A 25153-nucleotide genomic window follows, 5' to 3' on the forward strand; every position below is an offset into this window, starting at 1 on the left:
TAAGGGCTTGTCTACACTACCGGCCAGATCGGCGGGCAGTGCTCAATCCTGCGGGGAGCGATTTATCACAGCTAGTATAGACACGATAAATCGACTGCTGAGCGCTCTCCCGTCGACTCCGGTACTCCACCAGAACGTGGAGCGCAAGTGGAGTCGACGGGCGAGTGTCAGCTGTTGACTTACCACAGTGACGACACCGCGATAAGTAGCTCTAAGTATGTCGACTTCAGCTACGTTAGTCACATAGTTGAAGTTGCGTATCCGACTTAGATAGACCCCATGACAAGCCTTTAGCCGTCACTTAAGAGCATATCAAGCAAGACAGGCTGAATAACAATAGCATTTAAAGAACCACTAACTTTGACACCGACACCCTGTTTAAAGAGGAAAGGCTGGGGGCTGGTAATGGGATACTGTGCCTTTTATCATTTGGTCTCCAGTTCAAAGCAAACACCTGACAGACAGTTATTTTGATGACTGGCTGGTGGCCAGGGTGAAATGCGCCCAAGTGAGGGTGCAGTCAGTTCCTAGTGAAATACATATTTGATTTGTATTTCCCAGAGGGTTCAGTCATGATCAGATCCCCATCATGCGGGATGCTGTTCAAACATATAGGCCAACACAGTCCCTGGCTAAAAGAGCTTCTCCTAGTCTAGGCATTTATAAAGTATGGCACCAAAAACACCATCAAAGCTGGCATCTCTGTCCAGGGCTGAGTCATCGAAAAGGCTGGGAACTGAGAGGGCCTGAAGACTGCATATCTCCTCACCCGGGGATGGTGGCTAGGAGGAAGCCTGCACTGCTAAGGCTCATGTTGTACCTGTCTGGACTTCAGGCATCAGGATTCTGCCACTTTTCACCAGGACTAATGTTGAGCTTCAAATGCTTGTTGGCACCAAATTCCCTTTCAAAGACAGCAGTGATTGGCCCCCAAGCTGTAACCAAGCCTCTGCCAGACAGGATCAGCTCAGCAGCCAAACATGGTACATGCTGTTAGTCAGAAACTGGATTTTCCCAGAGCCCTGAAATGTGACAACCCCACCATAATTTGGTTTCCTATCTCCATGCATTGCCTTCCCTGAAAGCCACCCTGCTACCTTTAGCAGCACAATCCGTACTGTGCCTTCAATTTACCCCCTATCTTGTCTTCCTTCGATTTTACAGGGACAGGCCTGACTTTTGGGTCTTTTTCTTATATAGGCTCCTATTACCCCCCACCCGTCCCGACTTTTCACATTTGCTGTCTGGTCACCCTAGTCTGGGCTGGGTGAATGGGCTTGGGGGTGGAGCCAGTTGTCCCCTCCCCTTGCCCTACTCCCCTCTTCTCCCCAGCCTGGTCATGTGCTCTGCCTCCCATTCTGTCCAGATTCTGCTCCCACTCACGGGGAAGCAGAGTGGGGTAGTAGCAGCAATAACCAGCAGCCTCTGAGGCCAGCGTTGGAAGAAAGCCAGCAACACCGAAGCTCAGATGAAGTGACTTGTCCAAAATCACACACAGAGTTTTCAGATGAGCCAGGAATTGATGTCACATCGCCTGAGTCCCCAACCTGCTGACACTCCCTCCGAAACCTGACTACTTGAGCACCACCCATATTGTGAGAGTCGTTCCCCCTTAGTTAAATAGCAATGTCTGCTAGATCCCGTAGTTGGGTACTTAGACCCAGCTCCAGGTAGGCTTCCCCCCCCATCTACTCCACTCCCACCCATAAAAGAGTCACTCTGCACAATGTCAACTCAAGTGTACATTTTTATTTTTTAATGGAACATAAACTCCTTTAGAAAAAACATTCATCTGGATGATAACACCCATAGAAAAAAACACCAATCTCGTGTTTTTGTTTTTTTTTAATTTGGCATTTGTTATTTGCATTTATATTAAAGCAAAGTGCATCTTTCTTATTTTTCTCGTTTATACACATTGCACAATACATAAATAATGATGCTTATAAAACGTCTTTATATTTACAAGTAATAATATATTTATATATAACATAAAATACATTTTTTTCTTTAATAAATCTCAAGGGTTTTTTTTTAAGGAGTCCTTTTTTTTTTCATTTTCTTTTGTTTTATTTCCAAAGCACTACAATGCTAAAGTTCCAATGAGAATGCTTCTCTTGTTCATTTAAACCTTTATATTTAGAAAAATAGCTTATGTTAAGGTCTAAACATGCTCATTGAGCTAAGAACAGTGTAAAAGTATCATACTAGTGTATGAATTCAAGAAGAAATGAAAGAGCGACTGCATTTCTGGATACGACTGGTACCGCTCTAACCTGATCACGGCAGGTTATGATGGACCAAAGATCATGAAAACATTCCCCCCCATTTTGTTGTTGTTTGTTTGCTTTCTTTTTGTAGGCTTATGTTTTCTCATCAAGGTTGCATCTCAGCTCAAATTGAAAAGCATGGGCCATGCATGGTTTTTTTCCTCATAGTATCAATAAAACAATAAAAGCACTCAAAGTGTGGGCATGCGTCTTCCAAAACCCATGCTGCCACCATGGACTGTTGGCATAACAGTGACAAGACGTGATCTTTAAATAAAGCAACAAGCATACATGAAAGAAGAAGAAGGAAAAAAAAAAAGAGGAGCAAGGAACTGAATGATACGGTTTCACTTTGCTGCGCTGGCTCCTGATGCCTCCTGGGTGCACTGGCACATACATTTGTTCTGCGTCAGGGAAAATGCAGGGTGGTCGCCACTGAGGGGGAACTTGGCTTCCCATCACAGGAGTGAAGGTGCTGAGCTTCAACAAATAGCAGCGGGAATGTGCCACCGCTCTAGGCAGAAGCTGCAGCAAGATGGCCCTGTGTGCGCGCGCACGCCGCAGGACCAGGGGGACGACGAGACGTCTGGCAGCAGAAGACCTCTGGTGTGTCAAAAATATATCTATAAACCCTTTTTATGAGGGAGCTGTAACAAACAGCGTGTGACAGAATTCCACCAATTGCTTAGGGTAATAATTTCAGAGGCATTAAATGATTATTTTATGTAATCCCCTCCCACTTCTCCTCCCCCTTCTGAGTTATTGGTCATTCACACATTAAAAAAAATATATATTTATCAAAATACCAAGGCAAAAATCTTTCCATAAGCTATTTCTCAAAACAGGGGAGGGGGGGAAAAACACACAAAACACAAAACAAACAAACAAAAAAGTTTGCATGAAAAGCAAGCACTCAGAAGGAAATATTAGCAGCAAAGTAGTTATAATGTCATGAGTCCACTCTGTCTCAAGTCATCGGTTATTAAAAATAACCTCCAACCAGCATGGGCAACTGCTGATAAACTGTCTTGTGTAGCACTGGCCCCAGCCTTTCACAAAGCTGATCTGAACAGTAAATCCGGTCCATGGCTGCTGCATGAACTCATGGTCGTTAGGCCTCTGTAAGCTGTACGCCTTCTCATAGTCAAAAGCCTTGATGGAAAATCCTGGGAAAACTTTGTGAACCAGCAACGTCCTGGAGTCGGGGTTGTCCAGTGTGGCCGACTTGATAAAGATAGGGTAACTACTGCGGTTGTATACCCACACGCCGTCCACTTCCTTAGTCAGCTGGATGCCATAGCCAATTTTGCTGCGGACTTTCTGCACCAGCTGGCTTTTGTTGTCTGAATTGAGCTGTCCGAGGCAGAAGCCGTTCCCCTGAGGTAGATCATAGAAGATATCCAGGGAGGGCTCTTGGACAGAATACAGCCGGCCCACACGCGTTTTCTCTTCCCAGTATGCCACCACGCACCAGTGTGACCGATCCCCCGGCCCCTGAAGAACTTGGGAATCTATAGAGAGAGGGGGAAAAAAAAAGAGATTTATTACAACAGAGATAAATAACATAACCTTATAAATCCTGAACACTTACAGATTACCCTTGTCCCATAGCTCTGACAACACATTTCAATGACCTGTGATTATTATCATTATTCCTAGCCAAGACGTGGAGCCTAAGTCCCATTGTCAAAAGGATGTAGGCCCATATTCTCAGAGGGCACCAGGGAAGTGAGGCACCTAAATACCTTTGAGGATTTTGCCTTAGGAGCTTATGTCATAGGGCTATTAGACTCCTAAGTCACTCAGGTGCTTTTGAAAATTTTATCCTAAATGATTTTGCCAAAGTCACACAGTGAGCTTTTGGGAAAGCCAGGAACAGAACCTGACTCCCAGCTCTACTCTCAGTCTCTTTGGGGAAGATTTTCAAATGGATTTAGGCACTTTGTGCAGATGAAAAACTGGCCTTTTGACCATAAAGAGAGAGTAAGAGAGAGCTCTACACCCAGATTTTGTAACAATATGACTATTTTTGGTGCAATTTTTTACTGAAACAGTTATAACAGTAGAAACTAGACACAGTTATACCAGTATGAAGGTTCCTTACACTGATATAGCTTATTCCACTTCCTGAACAGGAATAAACTACATTGGTATAAGTACCTTTATATCATTGTTTCTGTATCTACACGAGTGGACTGTATCTCTTCAGCTATGCTGATATAGTTTAAAGTGGCACAACTTTTGTGTGTAGAGAGACCCATGGAAAGAGAGGTCTGACTTAGTGGTTTAAGTACAGGGGTGGACACCAATTAACTCCTGCCATTCTAATCTGTGCTCCAATTCCCATGTCCTCTGCAGCCATGCTAGTAGCTGGTCTTTTCTGCCTCAGTTTCCTCTAAAACGAGGGTGAAATATTCCACCTTGCAGGGGTGTTGTAGGCAGTAGTTAGCTGATGCCCATGAGTCTGTCTTCACTGCAGCTATCTCAGACTCTTACTAAGGTGCTGCCCCTAATCCCCCCCCGTTCCAGCCACACACACAAAAATCTCTCACCCCGAGTGCAGTGGTACCTTACTTTCACTTGGGCTGATAACTCACCCACTTTGCAGTGAGGACACAGGCTAAACCACTCATGTGCTGATAGTCCTCCAATGCCTTCCCACAATTCACTGGGAAAGAATCACAGAGAGGCTCTATTTACTGCAGCACAGAGAAGCATAGGATGTGCCCCCAGATGTCCTAGCGAGTGCAGCATCAGTGAAGACATGATAACTCGGGATGACCCTAAAGGCATCTACGCCAGGCTAACCTGGGTGCTCAGATCACACTGCCTATCACCTGAGTTAACTGCAGTGAAGACATACCCTGTGAAATGCTCTGGAAGATGAAAACTGCTGCACACCTACATTAACTGATTTCTTCCCAACCCTCAAACCTTCATTGCAGCGTATCAATTTAAGCAACAGTAAATCAATGTGGATAACATAATACTGGAGCTGCTAATCAGCCGCAGAGATTTTTTTTCTATGTGAAGTGTGGGTAAGCCAGGATGAGGGCTAAGGTACCCACAGCCTCACACACTCCATAGATCACTTTGCTTTCAAAGGCTTTAAGCCTAGACAAGCTTTGTTGATATATAATTTTTCCCCCCCAAAAGGGGAGCCATAAAAGGCAAGTTAAACATTGCTCAACAGGAATGGAGGGCACAACAGAGATCATCTGCTATAATTTACAGAGCCTATTTACGCCTATAGCTGGAACCCTGGTAATAAATGCTACGATTCAGACGTCAGATGAACTATAAATCTGACTGAACTGCAGTTAGACTGTGGTTTGTGGTGGCAGGGTGGAGACCGGAAGTCTTGCATTTGTTAACAAAAAAAAAAAAAAGTTCTTTTAGACCTTCCCTCCTCTTTCAATCTATCCCTCCTGCTAGCAGCTAAGCCACAGTTGCTGCTACTGGGGTTGAGACGGGATGAAAGGACAGAAAGGAAGGGGAAATGGGGGGTATCTTATGACTCTCATAACAGCACTAGCTAGGTCCATCAGCTCTGTGCTGCTTCACTAATATCTTTCCAGCTTTTTATAGATATGTTAAGACCTGGGACCTATTAATCGCTAATATTTTATTTAAACAACAAATAAACAAATGAAAAGCAAGTTCAGAGCTGAAAGCTAGAAAGTAATATTACTTTCCCAAAATAAATCTACACAAACACACACGCAGGTAAAGATCTCTTACATACAACAGAAGAACGGCCATACTGGGTCAGACCAAAGGTCCATCTAGCCCAGTATCCTGTCTTCCATCAGTGGCCGATGCCAGGTGCCCCAGAGAGAATGAACAGAACAGGTAATCATCAAGTGATCCATTCCCTGTCGCTCATTCCCAGCTTCTGGGAAACAGAGGCTAGGGACACCATCCCTGCCTATCCTGGCTAACAGCCATTGATAGACCTATCCTCCATGAACTTATCTAGTTCTTGTTTGAACTCTGTTACAGTCTTGGACTTCACAACATCCTCTGGCAAAGAGTTCCACAGGTTGATTGTGCACTGTGTGAAGAAATACTTCCTTTTGTTTGTTTTAAACCCACAGCCTATTAATTTCGTTTGGTGACCACTAGTCCTTGTGGTATGAGGAGTAAATAACATTTCCTTATTTATTCTCTTAAAACTACAACATCCCCTAAACCCATTCCACTGCTAGTGATACAATGCCTGATAGGTCTTCCCAACAAACCTGCGTAGCACCTTAATACAGCACAATAAAATCCTGAAGAAAGAATGACAGAAGCAGAGTAGAGTGGCTAAATTAGCCAGTCCAGTTGCTGTATTTTTTCTGCTTTTTACTCACTATTAATACGCCTGTTTCCCCAACACAGGCATTTTTAAGTCTTTGGAGTCCGTTTAGAGTACAGTACTGTGCTTTTAAAAAATAAATCCAGCCACACACTTTTAATTTCCTCACTTCTATGCCAGCAAGGAAAATATTTCTCCGGTTGCTGGAAGCAGCTACTAAAAATGGGCCCAACTGCACATGTTTGGAAACTAGAAGGATAAGTTGTTGTCAACCTACTCACCAAAAACATGGGGGGAGGGTTGGAAGTGTTGGTGCAATGCACTTATGGGGCTATGTAAAAGGGAAACAGCCGTGCGAGTCTACAGGCTTAATTCGGCCTACTTTTAGGTGTGCCCCGATGGGTCTTTCAACCTCCCCCTTTGGTGCCTCACAATACTTTGTTTCATATAACTCAATCCACTGAAACCTGGCACCAAATAAGCAGCAAGCAGGGGGAAAAAAAAGCTGAGTGAGAGAAGGGCGGGGGAAGAGGAGGTCGTAGTGGGGTTGGGAAGAACTGAGCCGGGTATCAAATTACCTTTACCCTAACCTTCTGCAACTACCTCAGCGTATGCACTTCTGGGGGGCATGAGTCTGTGAAAGTCACACTCCACTACTGTCCTGTGTGGAGACAGGAAAAGCAGTCGCTCCCCATGAAGGAAAAATTAAGGAGTGGGCGAAGAGGAAATTGCGCGGGAGGAGTAAAAAGAACCAGGAAACATATCTGGGTAGAAAGCCCTTACACCCTATTGCGTGAAAGAAAATCTCTCAGACTGCTTTCTTCCCTTTCATCTTCCCAGCCCACCAGTCCACCCAGCAATTTTCAGACAGACCTCAGTGAAAGAAGTTTTCAGATTATGTTAATTGCTTAGCCCAGATAAATTGCAGGCTGTCTGTGTGTGTCTCTCTCTCTCCCTCCCCTCTGCACAGCCCTTAAAGTTAAATCTCATGGCACAGACAGGATGTGGAGTTCTCTTTCCAGACTCCCTAGATCATGCTCTTTTTTTTTACAACAACGCCTTGTGGTGTTGCCTTAAGGGCCAGATCTTACCATCCCTACCCAGGCTGCAGGAATTTTGCCTGAGTAAAGACAGTAGATTAGGTTAATCACAGAACAGTTCATGGAACTTGTGCAAATCTGAAAGTAACTTGGTTGAAGACCAGATTCTGATCACTGAAACTGATTCTGTTGCAAACAATGTTAGATCAGAATGAGATCCAGATTTATATTGGTGTAACAGAGGTGAGAATCCAGCCTACTACACACTTCAGAGCACATGGGTTTTTTTAATTATTATTTTTTTGTATGTGTATACTTTTTTTTAAAAACTACCTGTTGTTTTTTTTTAAGAGTCAGGAAAGCCAAAGCCATACTGTAAAAAAAAAAAACAACCCCAAACCTTAACTTGTCAGATACGTGGAGCTCACAATTTTTGTTTTACTCCAGTTAAGGAGATTTTGGAACAACAAGCATTGAACATGCTGAATCTCACTGAAATTCCTTTAAGTTTTTATTGTCTTTAACCTAAAAGATCACCCCTTTCAGGAGGAGGGGGAAAAATGGGCTATTTCACCTCATGTTTGCACTTGCGTTACTGAAGACCACTTAACAAGTAGCTCATTGCCGCTTACAAAGAGTTATTTAATTGCCAGCGCATAAAAAAAGAGTTGCCCTGGCTATGAATGAACAGCCCTTTATAGAAGACTGGAAGTTCATGAATGAATCCCACTAGGCTTTTCAATGACATGGGGTGACCAGACCTCGAGGACAAGCTTTTGGTAATCAGGATTTTTTTTTTTAAACAAGTTAGTGCCAAAACACAGTATAAACATGTCAAAGTGTCTTCCGTTTGAGGGACTACGCTGTTGACTGGATGTCTACCCCTGAAGCCATGAGAATACATAGGTAGTGCTCAGATAAACAGGATGAGTCCTTGCTGCTGGGCAAATTACCAAATCACCAAAGATGCTCTTTCACAATTATGCTGTATGTAGCTGTGGGCTGATTTTTCCTCCCTTCCCCAAACTTTCTTGGGGCTGCTGCTAAAAGGCAGTGTTTCTTGTTAGAAACCTAGGTATGGCCTTTGGGGGTGTGGCCAAGACAGGAGTGTGAAAGGGTGAGACAAAAAAAAGGCAGATTATGTGGAGAAGCTCACTAAACATTTTCACAGAAAGCTTCACTTCTTCTGTGCATTGTGGCAGTGGCCAGGGGCCCCACTGTGGAAGGTGCTGTACACAGATATAATGAAGAGATGATCCCTTCCCCGAAGTGCCTGCAATCTGTAATACTGCGCACTTAACAGCTAAGGATCTCAAAGGTAAATATAATTATCTCCATTATTACAGATGGGGAAACAGAGGCACAGATTTGCCCCAGGCCACACATAAACAGAATCCAGATCTGCTGTGACCCACAGTCCAGACCAAGTTGCCTCACTACAGATGACCCTGACAAAACCTTAGATCGGAACCTCCCAAATGGTCCGTAAGGGCCAGGTTTGCACAGGTCTCAGCTTCCACTGAAGCATCAAAATAAGTAGCTAGTTTAAGTTCAGTAGGCTGGGAGCTGAGTTCTTTTGAAACTCTGGCCCCAGCTCTACGATGTGCCAACTCAAAGCCCTGGAATCCAGACACTTCCCTCTTCCCACCACCTGTGAGCATGTTAGAATCTAGAGCCAGGCCTTCCAGCTAACACATACTTGGAAAATATTATAGAATATCAGGGTTGGAAGGGACCTCAGGAGATCATTGAGTCCAACCCGCTGCTCAAACCAGTACCAATCCCCAGACAGATTTTTTTTGCCCCAGATCCCTAAATGGCTCCCCTCAAGGAATGAACTCATAGCCCTGGGTGTAGCAGGCCAATGCTCAAACCACTGAGCCATCCCTCCCTCACGTTGTTACATGACTGAACCAATTAACTTTCCCCTCCCCTCAGTGTGCTCTGTGCATCAGCCGACTGCCAGAGCTAGCTCCATTTGAGTGGTGCCATATGCAATGGCTGAGATATAAATTGAGGTCCTTGTTCGGAGTCAAAAGCTCTCGCTTGCAAGCTCCTCAGAGCAGGGATCGTCCCTTATTGAATGGCAGGGGAGCTCCCAGCACACTGTGGATGCACAACATTATTATTTCGGTATTAAGCACCCTTCAATTTTCTGCTGTCACTGATTACTATGATCTGTATCACAGAGTGCCCAGGGGGCCCACAGGATCCAGGGCAAGAGAGTACGAAACACAGTCTCTGTCCAGAGGAGCTGACTCCCTACCTTTATGTATATTAATCATTAGTACTAGTTTTTACATACCAGTTTACAGTCTAGGACCTCCCCAAGCATGTCCCATCTTTACTGATGAGGAAAGCAAGGCACAGAATAATTAGGGCCACATTCTTCAACAGCGGCCACTGATTTTGTGCTGAGGCTCCCAAAGAAAAGACACACACAGCCAAACGCAAGTGGCCACTCTTGAAAATGTAGGGCTCTGTGAGTTACCTAAGGCTGCCTGGTGAATCTCAATGGCAGAGTCGAGAATAGAAGCTAACCCTGAGGACATCCAGTGCTGCTCTCGATTCCTGGTTAACCACAACTAATACTGATATTGAGTTTTCTAAAAACCGTACACACATTATTTGCCCCCGTGCAACTTCAATAACATTCCATAAAGATTTTGTGTTTTAAAAAATGTTCTTCAACTTTACACCAGAACAGATTTATGGATTGCTTATTTCTGAGCTTTCAGAGGGGATGCTTTCATTTTTCCCCCTGCTGTTAACGTGTCCCTTAAATGCAAGCAGAAGGAATGGGGGAGACAACTCTAGACAAATACATTGGCTCAGCCACTCCTGGGACACAAAACCGAGCTAAAATTTACAAGGTTTTTTACCTCCTTGTAATCCCCCCCGTTGTCTGTTCTTGCACATACCCAAATCCATGGCTTCTTTAGCCACCGCTATAAAAGCTATGCTTGAGCATATCCGTAGGCCCAGATTCACAACGGTATTTAGGCTCCTAATTTCCATAAGTTAGGGGTCTAAATATCTTTGTGGTACACAAGGTTTATAAAAGTTCAATTTCACTTCCCTGGTGAATGGGAGAATTCAACTCACTTTCCATGAAGATATTAGATCTAGAGAGGAAACCCAAAAGATCTGAAGAAAACCAGGAATGACAGTCAAGAGAAATTAAAAGCTGTTGAAACCAAGAAGATTGGTGTGAAGATGCAAGTGGGAGTCTTAACAATGCCCAGCCTTCACAGAAAGAATGAAACACTACACTAGTGTTTCCCAAACTTTTTGCCTGCATGACCCCATTTTCTGATTGACTGTTTCCATCAGTGCCAAACATGACATCCTCCACACAGCCTGACTTCACATATGCATCATACATGTGAGTTCACATACATGTGAGTTCACGCTGTACGGAGGACACCACTTTTCTCTACAGAATGGTGTCCTCTGCACAGCATGATTGGCCTAAAGATACTTTGGATTGCTGCGACCCCACCCACTGGTGGGGTGACCCCATCTGCTAATAGTTTGGGCACTGCTGCACTAGAACATTGTTCTAGGATCAACACATGCTTGTGCTGGGTTTTCCCAGGACTCTAAAGGGGAGGACTTACATAAAATGTTATCACTAATTTTTAGAGCTGATGGGGAAATCTGGAGGGTTTCCCCCATCAAAACCAAGGAAAACAAAGAGCTTTCATTGAATTTCTTCTCAAAATGTTGGGGTTTTGTTGAAAAATAGGGTTTTGAAATTTTTTTTGGGATTAAACTATACTAGTATTTGTTTTTTGTTTTTAAATGTATGGGGATTGTAATCCCCGCCCATATATAGCTAAACCTTGTTGTGTCCTAATAAGAAAATGGCATCTGTGCTCTCAACAAGGGCTAGAACATTTGCCCTGTGTGTCTACAGCTGTGTCTGTCTACAAGAGTGGCAGAGAACTTCTGAGCCTGGGTCAACAGACTTGGCCTTGTGCTACAGCCTTAAAAATAGCAGTGTGGACACTGGAGCTCAGGGTCTGAAGCCCACCTCACTCCCCCCAGGCTTTAGTGCCCAAGCTGCAACTGAAAAGCACTGAACACAATTATTATAAGCCCAGTAGCACAGGCTCTGTAAGTCCATGCCTGTGGATCCAGGCTCAGAGGCTGGCTGTGCAGACCTAGCTAAAGAAAAAGGACAGTGTGTGGTTAAGTAACTGGCTTTGGATTCAGAAAAGTTAAGTTTAATGCCCAGCTCTGACACAAACTTCCTGTGTGACCTTGGGAAAGTCATTTATTCTTTCTGTGCCTCAGTGCCCATAGGTAAAATGTGGAGAATGCTGCTTCCTTCCCCACACCTGTGTTTGACTTTAAACTCTTCATTCAGGAATCAGGACTTGCCAGTGCTAAGCTCCTGGGCACTCTAGGCAATGCAAACAAACTAATAGTTTATTTTTCTTAACATATTTTGTTTGCAGGGAAACACAGAGGTAACCTCTCTTTGTTTGGACACAAGGTAGATATATTTCCTTATATACACGAATGAAATAGGAAATGTATGCTCTCTCTGAGTGGCAATTCTGTCTTTAGATGTTAAGGCCTCATTTTTGTTTCCATGCAAAGTTCACAAAGATGGTGGGAAAATACCTATTTTTTTAATTATGATTTTGACTAAGGTAACTTTTCTCGCTAGTCAATTCACTTCTGTAGACAACAGTGAGTCTTGCAAAGGATACACTGTCTTAGTCCCTACTCCCTCTATTTGAGTGTCTGAATTTATTTTAAAATTATACGATTTTTGTAATAATACCTCTTGCCGGAAATTAGCAGTATGAATTTGGTTGTGATCAAAGTTTTTAAATGACCTTTGTTGGCTCTTTTCACTGTGCTGTTTGCATTGAATTCTTTACTATAGTTCAAGTTATAGAACTATTTTAAACAATATTTAGATTTCTTAGTTTTTTAACAATCTATATGTGACCCTAAAGTTTTCCCTGAGGCCCTTCTACATTTTCAAGGCTTCAGGTGTTTTTATTCCTTCCCTTCTCCATGCTACTGTGGTTGGATTTAATATGAAACATGTGCCAAATTTAATATACAGTCAACTTGTGGAACTCCTTACCTGAGGAGGTTGTGAAGGCTAGGACTATAACAATGTTTAAAAGGGGACTGGATAAATTCATGGTGGCTAAGTCCATAAATGGCTATTAGCCAGAATGGGTAAGAATGGTGTCCCTAGCCTCTGTTCGTCAGAGGATGGAGATGGATGGCAGGAGAGAGATCACTTGATCATTGCCTGTTAGATTCACTCCCTCTGGGGCACCTGGCATTGGCCACTGTCGGTAGACAGATACTGGGCTAGATGGACCTTTGGTCTGACCCGGTACGGCCTTTCTTATGTTCTTATACTTTATTGAACAATGTACCATGAAATGATAAATAAAAAGTTGATGAGGAAGAGCTGCCAGTTTCCCAGTGCCTCTATCAGAGTCATTGGTGCAGAGTTTATTGGCCATCACAGACACACTGATATTACCCCCATACTTAAGGCACAGAAAGGCTAACTTATCCGCTACAGACTTTAAATCAATAGCAAATTTGGGCCTAGAACCCAGGAGTCCTGACTTCCCCAGTCCCCCTCTATAGACACTATATCAGGGGTCTTTAACCTGGAAGCCACAAACAAGTTTCAGGGGGTTGTGATTGCCTTGCCTTTCTTTCTGGCTATATGGGAACCAGCCCCCAAAACTTTCTGTTGTAACATGGGGTGATGGGCTATGGAAAATGCTGAGAATGGCTCCATTAAACAATGCTCCCTCCCATATCTGTCTTTCTCCCTTCTAGCACACAGAAAGCTAATATGAGCTTTAAACAAATTGGCTGGACTAGTGCAAGCACAACGTGTTACCCTCCCAGGGGGTCCAAGATTGAGATGAAGCTCGGTCTGCTCCTCCCCAGGCGGGAAGCAGCTTGTCATTCTCAAGTAATCCCCTAGAGTGGCATTCACGAACTCTACACCATGACCAGCTTTTCCTGGCCAGACAGACAGACCAGCTCAACAGACAGCCATGGAGGGCAGAATAAAAAAGGATGAGTTCCCAACCGATCTCTCCCCACCCAAAGAAGAGTGCCCAATGTGATGTCAATCTTATTGAAAGTACTTCATGTTCTCATGCACATGCCTGTTCCAAATACATTCTATGTTGCACTTATATAAAAGGGAGGGTTGCCCGAATTCACTGAAATCAACCTAGTCTAAAATATCCCACTTTCTCACCGAGAGACCTAGGTTTGATTTTTAACCCATTATAAGGGTTTTTTCTGATGTCCTGCCCGTGTTTGTAAGTTCTTTCAGCAAGGCCAGTGAGCAACCTCACCAAACATGGTCATCTCCCACCTCTCTCACCTATCTGTCCACCCCTCTCTGCCTGCTGCCTCTTCAGTCTCAATTTTGCTGTTGCTCTTAATGGCAAACAGCCTTTTGCAGAATCCGGGGAAAAGAGTGTCCGCCGAGAAAAGTGCATGCCAGTGATGTAACATGCAGCGGAAAGTGCCAATAACCATGAATGATGAAACAGTGAAACTGTCTATACTAGGGGTAGGCAACCTATGGCACGCGTGCCGAAGGCGGCACGTGAGCTGATTTGCAGTGGCACTCACAGTGCCCGGGTCCTAGCCACCGGTCCGGGGGACTCTGCATTTTAATTTAATTTTAAATGAAGCATCTTAAACATTTTAAAAACCTTATTTACTTTACATACAACAATAGTTTAGTTATATATTATAAACTTATAGAAAGATCTTCTAAAAACGTTAAAATGTATTACTGGCACGTGAAACCTTAAATTAAAGTGAATAAATGAAGACTCGGCACAGCACTTCTGAAAGGCTGCCGACCCCTGTTCTATACACACAGTGCTGGCTAATGTACCGAGTGACCTTGGGTAAAAAAAGAGCAATTCTGTTCCTTTCCGATCTTTCTAGTAATTTTGGGGGTGGTGGGATGGGCTACTTGTAAAAACAGGAGGCACAAAATGTTCCCATGTAAACAGTGTTGGCTTAAGCCTCTGATTTGTCTAGCAATGGCAAAATCAGAGAATCCAAATCCTGCCTTTTGAATGGTGTGTTGGTGCCCCCCAATGATTTTAGTGGACGCTCCACACACACACATCCAAGAGAAGAGTTTGGTCTCGAAGGCTTCCAACCCCATCCGTTGTACACCCCATTATACCCAAGGGCAGTGCAGACAGCTCTAACTCTTGATGGCACAAGTAATTTCTGAAAGGCTAATTTCGGAGAGTATGACGTGTTAAATTCCTGCTGTTGTTGTTGTTGTTGCTGTGGTTTTCACAGACAATAATAAACCCAACCCAATCTTGATATGTACATAAGCTCCCAAACTGTAGTGATCACCAGCCCCCAATGGGGCATCGTGGAAACTGAATCACTAAACAATAGACTCTAAGGGAGCTGCTACAGTCTGTCGTGTCAACGCGTACTTAGGGAGCCCTTAATCGGTGGATTATTGACACGATAGACCATAACATCTCTTTAGGAGCCATTACAGTCTATCGTGTCAATGGGTACTTATGGAGTCCTTAATCCGTGGATTGACAGGCTAGTCCGTAAATGTGTGTCTATGTCTAATTAGGCAGCTCTTATTACTCAGCATATACAGTAACTCTGCAAGCTAAAGAGCCTTAGGAATTTTTTTTTATTTAACGAGATGCCCATCTGCCCAGACAAATATATCTCTGCTCCCTTTCATATTCAGGGAAAATAAAATGGAAATATTTTTTTTCCAATCTATGTGTGGTTTTTTTTAACTTAAAATCTTTTAGTGTGTAAAAAAATCCTTTTGTTCTCCTGTTAAAACACTAAGCCTGAAATTCCTACTCATGCAAAACTCCCATTTGATTTCAGTCAGCGTTCTGTCTTGAGGAAGGTCTGTAGGATTTTGCCCTCAGTATGTGAAGCTTTTATGACAATTTAGTTTCTAGAGCCAGGCCAAGCTGTTAAGTCTAGATTCAGCTCTGAACTTTTAAAGTTTAATGAGGATGTTCAGATTAAGGTTTTGGGTCAAGCCATTATGGAGTAAGGGGTCAGGCACCAAGTACAGATCTGGAGACGAACTTCCCAGATCAGAGCTGTGATCCTGGTTCATACCCTTGTTAATTATTATCAGGTCTGTGGAAAACTTCCACAACAAAACAAAGTGAAATTTGCCTGGTTTAGAAGATGCAAACCTGAAACTTGCCCAAAGGTTGTTCTAATGGTCACCAAGGCTGGCAAACATTATGGTGAAACCGCAACCAAGTTTCAGTCAAAGCCAGCGAGACTGCTGAGATCTGATTACGGGTGGAAGGTATCTGAAACTCTGTGGTGTCCCCCAGTGTTTCACCCTCAAACATAGTGGTTTGGGCTGAGTTTCCCTCTGTAAGTCTTTCATTCAAATCCAAAAACTCAATGGATTAATTCAAGTGTGAGGCTGGGTGGACACTGATTCAAAAAAAAAAATAAATGTTCCTGTGAGGCCCTAGGGCTGAGGTCAATGAGTTCCTCAGAGTTCTATCTAACGGCCCCAGACAGCAGACACTGGAAACACTGAGACATCCTGAACTGTAACAGTGTCACCACATGGGCCAGCTCTCTTTGAACGCTACCGCCTTCAACAGCGGAACTGGGCCCCAGAAGTGTGTCTTCAACACAGGAAATTAAAGCCTGAAAAATGCAGGATGATTAAAAAAACCCGAAACACATTACGGGTCAGACACTGCCCTACATTCTCAGTGCCAGCTTTTTAATCTACTTTTTAAAATATACAAATTAAAGAGAGGGGAGGGAAGGGGCAGGGGACAAGCACAGACAAGAACAGAACTGAAACTGAAATCTGCAGGGTTCTCTCACTCTGCCAAACAAAAAATTTGATTCATAAATGTACAACTAGTCATTGCTACTGTCTGATGATGATGATTAATCAATTACTAGTGCTAAGAATTACCCAAGAAGAGAAGAACTCTTTTATGCCCCGTTAAATTTTCTTTAAAAGCCAGCAAGGCAGCAGCCACCAGTCCTTGTAAGAGTGTGTTTGGAGCTAGAAGAAAAACACACACACCAAAAATGCCTGTCTGCCTGTCTCCAGTGGTTAGAAAGGAGCCAGCTGACTCCAGCTTCCTCTGTCCCAGGCTTTGGGCCTCATCAGCCATGCAAATTATAGAGTACTGTGCTGTCTGAAGGCCGAATTTCAACTTAACTCAGAGAAAAGCCTTAGAGGAAGGGTGGGGATTCTGGAGTCAGCCAAATCCATTCATAATATTTACAGTAAATGGGCCTCTTTGCTGTTGTTTAGTATACAGTCAGCCTAATTATTTTTGAAGTTTTAATTTCAAGAACTTTCTTTACTTGTCTCTCTTTTTCTAACCCCCAAAGATCCAGGAATTTTCTTCTTTCCAAACGTTTTATTTTAACTCTGGGAAGCAAGAGTGGGAATCTTACCCCGCCACCCACTAAACAGGAATGAACCCTGTGTTTGGATAAGAACAACAAACGTGGAGGGGGATGTCAGTGGTGGTGAGAGAGAAGGAGAGAGAAAACTCCTTTAATAAAGGCTTTAAAAAATATCTGATAGGGTTTCAGACAACAGAAAAGAAGCTCCTACCATACACTTTGGTTCTGTCCTGTATTGCAGTGGTTTTCCAACTGTGGTCTGCAGACCGCTGGGGGCCTGCAGACTATGTCTAAATTTCCAAAGGGGTCCAAAAAATGAAAAAAACAAAACCCCAGTTGAAAACCACTGCTGCGTAGGCTTTTATGTCAAACCGTTGACTAGCTGAGCAGACAAACAATAAGGGCTAGAGGGGATGCGCATGCCAAAGCCCTAATAGTATCATTCTGCTACAGCTGAATGGGAAACCTATGCAGCAAAAAAAACCTATTTTAGCTGTAGCAAATTTTCTTATTTCAGACCCTGTCAAAGAAATAGTATAAATGACACGCTCACTTTTCTCCTGTGTCATTGATTCAGCTATTCTACTTTACTTGCTCCGAACTATTTGATTTGATCCATATCTTTGTAAAGTGACACGCTTATCAACTTCAGGAGATTTTTTATATATATATATATATATATATATATATATATATATATATATATATATATATATATATATATATATATATATATAGCGTCAGATTCTGCCACCCTTTCTCCCAGTGAGTGGATACCTTGCACTATAAGGAGCCCCATGAAGGAATGGAGACTTGACTTAGGGTCAAGGTCTACACTACAAACTTTTGCTGGCATTGCTATGTTGGCCAGCGATGTGATGAGGTGTGTCCTGTGCCTGCTTTTGGGGATTGGGGGCGGGGGGACGGGCACTAGAATAAGCTCGGGCCTTGGCTACACTGGCGCTTTACTGCGCTGCAGCTTTCTCGCTCAGGGGTGTGAAAAAAACACCCCCGAGTGCAGCAAGTTACAGCGCTGCAAAGCGCCAGTGTAGGCACGGCTCCCAGCACTGCAAGCTAATCCCCTCGGGGAGGTGGAGTACCTGCAGCGCTGGGAGTCCCAGCGCTGGCGCCGCGACCACACTCGCATTTCAAAGCGCTGCCGCGGGAGCGCTCCTGCAGCAGTGCTTTGGAGTTTTGAGTGTAGCCAAGCCCTTGGAAAAAACTCAGTTTTGCTGGTATAAGCTGCATACACACTAGAAGCGTTTTGCTGGTACAATATGCCGGTGTTGCTGTCCTAGCTACTCCTAGGGTAGTCCTGGCTTGAGTAAGTGGCAGCACTTAATCTTGGGCTGCAATAACAAAACACTCCCAAGTTTTATTCTGAAGACAGGTTCTCTCTTCTCTAGCCCCATCTCTTAGTTTCTGCCTCTCTCCCCAAGATCTTTCAGTTTCTCCCACATACCTCAACCTTTCTTTCTCTCCCCTCTCCATGTCCTTCATATATTGCACTTACACTGCTCCCATGTGGTGTCTTTTCAGGTAATTCGCTATAAATCCTTCAAAATTCGTTTTGGACGTGTGATTTTATTCTGGTAAGAACAATAATCTGTCTGCCCGCAGATCCCATCCCACACTGTGTAGCCTGAAACCCTCACCCCTGCCCCTCTTGCCCCGACCCAGGCTTTTCAGATACCAGGTACAACCGGGGGTTGTCTTGTTTTAAGGAGAATCAGCAAGATTTCAGTGGTTTCCCTTGACATGCAGGGAACCTGAGCCAGCACGGGAGTGCTGCTGTTGCACTGCCAAGCTACTCACTTTTTAGTTTCATGACCCAAGAGGGGAAAACACAGGTTAGCGACTCATTTGCATGATAAGTCCATGCCTCGTGAAACACATCCTTTTTCTGCCTATCTCCAACCCCTATTTGAGCCTAAGCTCTTAAGAGCACAGAGAAGGCACAGATGGGGCTGGCGACTTCCTATCACTCACCAAAGAGAACCACGCCCGCAACTGATCTTGCCAAAATGTATTTCCCTGTGTATACTTACAACCGCCTGTATTTCCACTGATGTCAATAGGTTTTATCTTTCTTTTCAATCATACCAATGTAATTCAGGAATAACTCCATCAAAGCCAATGGAGGTAGTCTGGCATAAAACCAGGGTAAGCAATCTTTATGCCCAAGGACTTCCAGAATGAAAGTTTTCCGGGAGTAGGACTTGCAGGATGAAGACTGTAAATTTTCCAGTAAATAAAAATCAAATCAAATCAAATCCAAGAAAGAGTTTAACAATAAAACCCAGGTCACAACACTGCTGTAGCCCGGTCACCTTTTCATTCTGCAGGAAGTGTGATCTCCTTATTGCACCTTGGAGCAAGGAGAGACAGGGGCTCAGCAAAAGTTGTAGTTCTGAACCTTTTTTTCTTTCCAGTGACAACATGTAGCTATGTGGGTTACACGTTAACAGACTCATAAAGGACTTAATAAAAAAATCAATGCATAGGAGCCTTGTGTTTCCAAATTGATATTTAATACCCAGATGTGTATTAGAGTTTTTTTCTAAATGCATTCCACACACACACAATTGCTGAGTCGAATTTTAATAATGAAAAAAAAATTTTAAACCCCACTCTATGCAGCACACTGACCTACAGTTCTCCCCCAAAGTTATTACAAGACCAAAAACAGACATTTACAAAAAAAATAAAAAATAAAAAAAAATCCACCCTTGCTTAAAACACTATTTTTCTAGAGAGTAAGGAAATGTTTCTTATACGAATATAAGATCTGGAAAAATACAGTTAGAAACAAAAGTTCTTTTCATTCCCTCATGCCCCGATCTCCCACCCCTTTCCATAACAATTATGAAAACTGTTTAGATGGGATGGCATTTTGAACATTTACTGCATTCCAGCCAATAAATTCCATTCCCGGATCTGATGGAAAAATCACCCCCCTTCCTCACCCCTCCCCTCGCTTTCATTCTTTCTGTCTTTCTTTACAACCTAATACCCTGTCGACTCAGGGCCAGGGCCTACTTAGGGGGAAAAACAACACCAAGCGCCAGACTGGAGACAGCATGCAGACTGAAAAAGTTAATCATTACTTCTGTCTGCCTTCATAATCTAATCACTCCTATTCCAAAGCGTATGCAGCAAAGCTCTCCGCTCACACACATGCACACGCATTCAGGCCCACAAAATATGTTCTGGTGGTCTGTTCCACCCACTCCACCCTCTCCCTCTGTCGTCCTGTCCACCCCACTCTCCAAATGCAACCCTGGTAACTCCAGGTTAAGAGTGAAATTTAATAGCCAAAAGCAACAGTGAAGGACATTTCAAAATGTTCAGACTAGGGTCACAAGCAAGAAGCTGCTTATCTGTCCCTTCCCCACTCCATCCCATCACTTCCCACTTTACTCTCTGGATTAATACTACTTAACAATTAGACAGTGCATTACATTCATTAACTAATTAATCCTCCGGACATTCCTGCGAAATGGGTAAGTGCGAGGATCCACATTTTACAGATGGGGGAACTGAGCCAGACAGTGGTTTAAGTGATTTGCCCGAGGCTACACAGTGAGTCAGTGGAAGCACCTGAGTCAGAACTCAGGAGTTCCTGGCTCTCAATCCCATTTAAACTCCATTTCTAATCCAGTTAGGGCACCCAGTTACAGCCCGGTTGTCCCTGACCTAGTTACCACACAATTAAAAGTTGCAATCTAGACAAAACCTAACCGTGTCTTGTTAACTAGGCTGAAGCCAGAGGCACTCCAAGACTTCAGCCCGGCTCTGGGGACACAGTTGGGTGCCATCTAGCTTGTAATTTTTAACTATGCTGTAACCAGGTCAGAGGACAACAGGATTGTAACTGGGTCTCCTGGTTCCGCTGTAGCTGGGGTAGAGATGGGACCTGAATCGAGCAGACCATGCAGACTCCTTGCTTACCCATGCACCTCACAGAAACACAGGTGCTGACAGGACTTTGTAGTTTAGACTGTGTCCACAATGTGCACAAAAGTAACACACCAAAAATATACTTGTTCCAGCCCCAGCTACTTTACATCTCCCTTCCTCAGCAGCAAAGCCACAGGGCAGAATTTGTATCTTCCAACTCATCTCAACATTATCGGTCTGTGAGGAAGAAAGAAACGGGATGGGGGAAGGGTGGCCCGCTGGTTACCATCACTCCAGTTATCACAAGCAGCTGAGCTACAGTACCTTACATTGAATCCCCTGCCTTCCAGAGTCAATTAGGCACCGCACCAACCATCTTCCAGGGCATTTACAGGGCCTGGCACTTCACTGTTTTACTGGTGTTCCCTTTCCATCTCCCTCCACATCCCCCACCATTCACACTGCACATTCCCAAATGCACTGACTACACTATAAAAGAATGGAGGCGTTATGGGTGAGGCTCTACAGTTCCTGGGCCCCCTCCCGCAACAGTTTACACAAGCCAGTGATCTTTACTCACCTGAGTAATCACTACAGGCATGAGTAATGGTTCTAGGATTGAGCCCGGTGACATTAAAGGATCCATTTCCCATACTTACCCTGCAAGGCAGTGGAAAAGAATAGAAAACCTACTGGCCACTTTGCACTGCATTAAGATTTATGAGTTTGTTCCTTATCGTGAGCTAAAAAGCCTCAGCCTCGTTTACAAAGAAAATTAATTCGCCAGTTCAAGCCTAGTGATGTAAACTTCAGGCTCCCAGCTAGTTTTCCAAACAAGACTTCTGCTATTTAATTCCTGCATCACTACTTGAAGTATGATTTTATGCATTTATTTACTCTGTCCAACATGGTATTGCACAAATGAAACACTTATATCCAATAGAATAGTATCAGATGGGCATTAAGTCCCCTACCAGCAGGGCAAAAATCTCTCTGGTTGTGTGGAGCTCTTATTTTTGGGGGGGTCTGATTTTAGTTAGTGTTCTGCAGATCTTCAAAATGCAGTCCTATCAGTGTTCCTGAAACATGCAGATAAACACTATATCTGCCTGGAATGTAAAACCTGGTTACTCATCGAAGTGCAAATAGAAAAAAATCACCACTGGGTTGTCCATTAGACTATGCCGTACATTATCCAACTTGGAAAGACTCTCACACTGAGCGGTAATGCTCTGGAATTTTAGTATCTATAAATTAAAGGCATCAGTTTCATCACTTAAAGTCATTCGGTCCAGAGCCAACTTTACCGATTATAAAGTGAAGACTGTTTGAAACATTCATCACCTCCCCAGCACCTGGGTTTGTCAGGCATAAATAAGGTTGCTTCAGAAGCTAATGAACATTTTATTATGACACCATTGGTAACATCAGGTGTCTTTGTATGCTTTTAAAAGATGGTAAGGGCTGACCAGATCCATGGTGATGGGAGGTCTGCCTTAAAAAGGCATGATGAGAACGGAACGCTCCAAGTTATTTTACTCCATTGAATGCTGGCATACTGCTCACTTCTAAAAGTTAGCTCTCATTTAACCTACTTTGGCAGCGACACTCTACAAACAACATCTTTACCACCAAAAAAAGATTACTATTCTTAGTCCCATATTTGCTTATGATGTACATGTATGTACATACATATAATAATACTTTGAATGTTCTCCAATGTGAGCAGTTTGGAAGTATTAATTTAAGACAAAATATGCCTTCCCTCTTTATTAGCAAAAACCCTCGGAAAAATCAGCATTATTTTTCTGTGGGCCTGCAATTTATCAACCAACCACGGAGACACAAAGGCTCCTGAAGACATACCTGAATAAACTATATCTACCCAGCTCCCACAGTGTTTAACATGCTGCTTCCTAGAGAGGCTTGATAGGAGTAACTGCATATATGGAGGACTACATTCATACACACACACATACACCGGCTGAACTGAAACAAGATGACACAAGGGATTAAACTGAAGTTGGTGTTTCAGAATTGTGCCAACAGATTAAATAAAAAAAATAAATCGACAACAAAGCTCTCCTGCAAAACCACTTCGGCCTGCATTCAACCTGCCTGCATCACTCTGCTCTGGCGTCAGTGTTGTGTTTTGACAAGTCACCCTGGCTGAATTCTCAGCAATGCTTTACACACTGACAATTACAACCCGAGGCTCTCATTGTGTTATGAAAACAAAACGAAACAAGAAGAAGCCAAGGAATGAGCTCCTCCTCTCCTGTAATAGCCTCTATTTGAATAACGATAAGATAACTCAGTGAACTAGTTAGGCTGCAGCTTTGTGCGTATGCAATCAAGGGAAGTGATATCAGTCTAGCCAAAAGTCCTACTGATGCATATGAAATTGGGAGGTTAGTAAAATTAGACACAATGGCACCCTTACACCCAGCGATCTGTCATCCCAACCAATTTACAGTCATCGCTATCAGCATGTCACTCATTGCGTGTGTGTGGAGAGCTTGGTCCTGTATAGCACAGGTGCAGACTGTGTGTGTGTGTGTGTGCGCGTGAGTAAGAACAAGGCAAAAAGAGTTCAGTGGGAGAGGGAGTGCGCAGGGAAGCCAACTCTGCATTAGTGAGAGCACTGCTGCATGGCAACCACATTACATCTGGAGTCAGAGCTAAGAGCCTGATCAGCATGGGGAAGGGTGGCTTGACCCGTATCTCCTCAGAGGTACCCATTCTCTACCCATATCCCAACCCTTTCACCTTGAGCACTTGCAAGTTAAGGCAGCAGACATGCAGGGGGAACAGAGACAAACACTCAGTTTGGAGGACTATACCTAGCATTGAAGCCTGTGCTTCCATTCACCCTTGTGTCTGGAAGATGACAACCCAAGGACTTGCTGGATCAAAGCCAGAATATCATCAGCCCCCTATGAGCCACATTTTTTTTTTTTATTAAAGGAAGGCCTGACTTGTACTGGTTCTTCACAAACATGCGAACAGCTGAAGTCAGCTCCACCAAGCCAGCTCTAAAAGGCATTCATTTTTTGTCTTAGTTAATGCACTAGGAAGATCTCAGAGAGGACTCCCAACGAACTTTTCAAAAAAGTGTAGTGGTTTGATGTTATTTAAAATAAGGAAAACAGAGCAGACTTGAAGTGCAAATGCTAAGGACACAGCATTTAGGAAGCTGAAGCTGCAATGTTTTTTGTGCAGCAAGATTAAAAGGGTAAGGAAGGGCTATGCAAACTCTTATAAAGTTTCTCTCTCTTTTTTTTTTGCAAGTTAAAACCAAGATAATGACACTGGGTGGGGACCAATTTTGAGGGCTGAGCAGCCAAACCAAAATTAGCTTCCAAGCCAAGAGCTTCCTCGGCCTGGCAGTTTGGGGAAGGAAGCTGAGAAAAGTTATGAAAAGATTCTTCAATAAATTGAGCAACGAGGCTGAGTTTTTAGCGTTCAAGCAAAGGTGACCCTGCTATTAAAATATTTTTCAACATAATAAAAATAAAACAGAGTACTCCGACAAGCCTCTCTCTGAACCTCGGGCACCGCGAGAACTTTCTGATCACTGGGGGAAAAGGGTTCTTTTCGTTTTCCTTTCCCCCCTCTTCTCTCCTTTCATTAATAACTATGTTTTCTTTTCTTTCTATTTTTTTCTTGGCTCTTTCCTCATAAAAAATGATGCAATTTCCTGTCTTGTCCCAATGTTTCCTGTTAATTAACAGGGTGAAAGTTATCATCACATATTTAAACTCCTACCCAAAACAACTCTGCAGAAAATGGTTCTCCGGCTGGGTACAGCACTTTGAGGCAAAAGCAGTGCTTAATTTGTAGTGAAAGAGGTGCGGGGACTCAAGCAATTAAGTGCCGGTGCTCAAGCAATTTTTTTTACTTTCATAACTGAAGCGGCAAGACCAGAGATGCCGGGGCTATGAACTGCCAAGTCCAGAGGTGCCGGGGCTATGAACTGCCAAGCCCAGAGGGGCCGGGGCTCAGTACTGGCAGAAATTAAGCTCTGGGCTAGACCAACCATAAGACTAGACCAACCAAAGCTGGTATACGGGGGTATGAATTATGCCTCTCTTCGCCAGTCTTTCCCTCCCAAGCCAAGATACACCCAGAGGGAGAGGTACAGTAACTCCTCACTTAAAGTCGTCCCAGTTAACGTTGTTTTGTTACGTTGCTGATCAATTAGAGAACAT

General features: G+C 43.5%; 1 protein-coding gene across 2 annotated transcripts in view; it reads right to left on the reverse strand.

Moving 5' to 3' along the window:
* Positions 1-1734: 1734 nt before the first annotated feature.
* The window catches only part of SMAD7 (SMAD family member 7), a 43109-nt gene continuing 19690 nt past the window's right edge, over positions 1735-25153 (reverse strand). For both annotated transcript variants that reach the window (XM_045022037.1, XM_045022036.1), the window contains exon 4: positions 1735-3781. In XM_045022037.1, the coding sequence (XP_044877972.1) occupies positions 3243-3781 (539 nt within the window). In that variant the 3' untranslated portion in view covers positions 1735-3242. The remainder of the gene's footprint in view (positions 3782-25153) is intronic.

The sequence above is a fragment of the Mauremys mutica genome, chromosome 6 (genome assembly GCF_020497125.1).
Source record: "Mauremys mutica isolate MM-2020 ecotype Southern chromosome 6, ASM2049712v1, whole genome shotgun sequence".
NCBI lineage: Eukaryota > Metazoa > Chordata > Testudines > Geoemydidae > Mauremys > Mauremys mutica.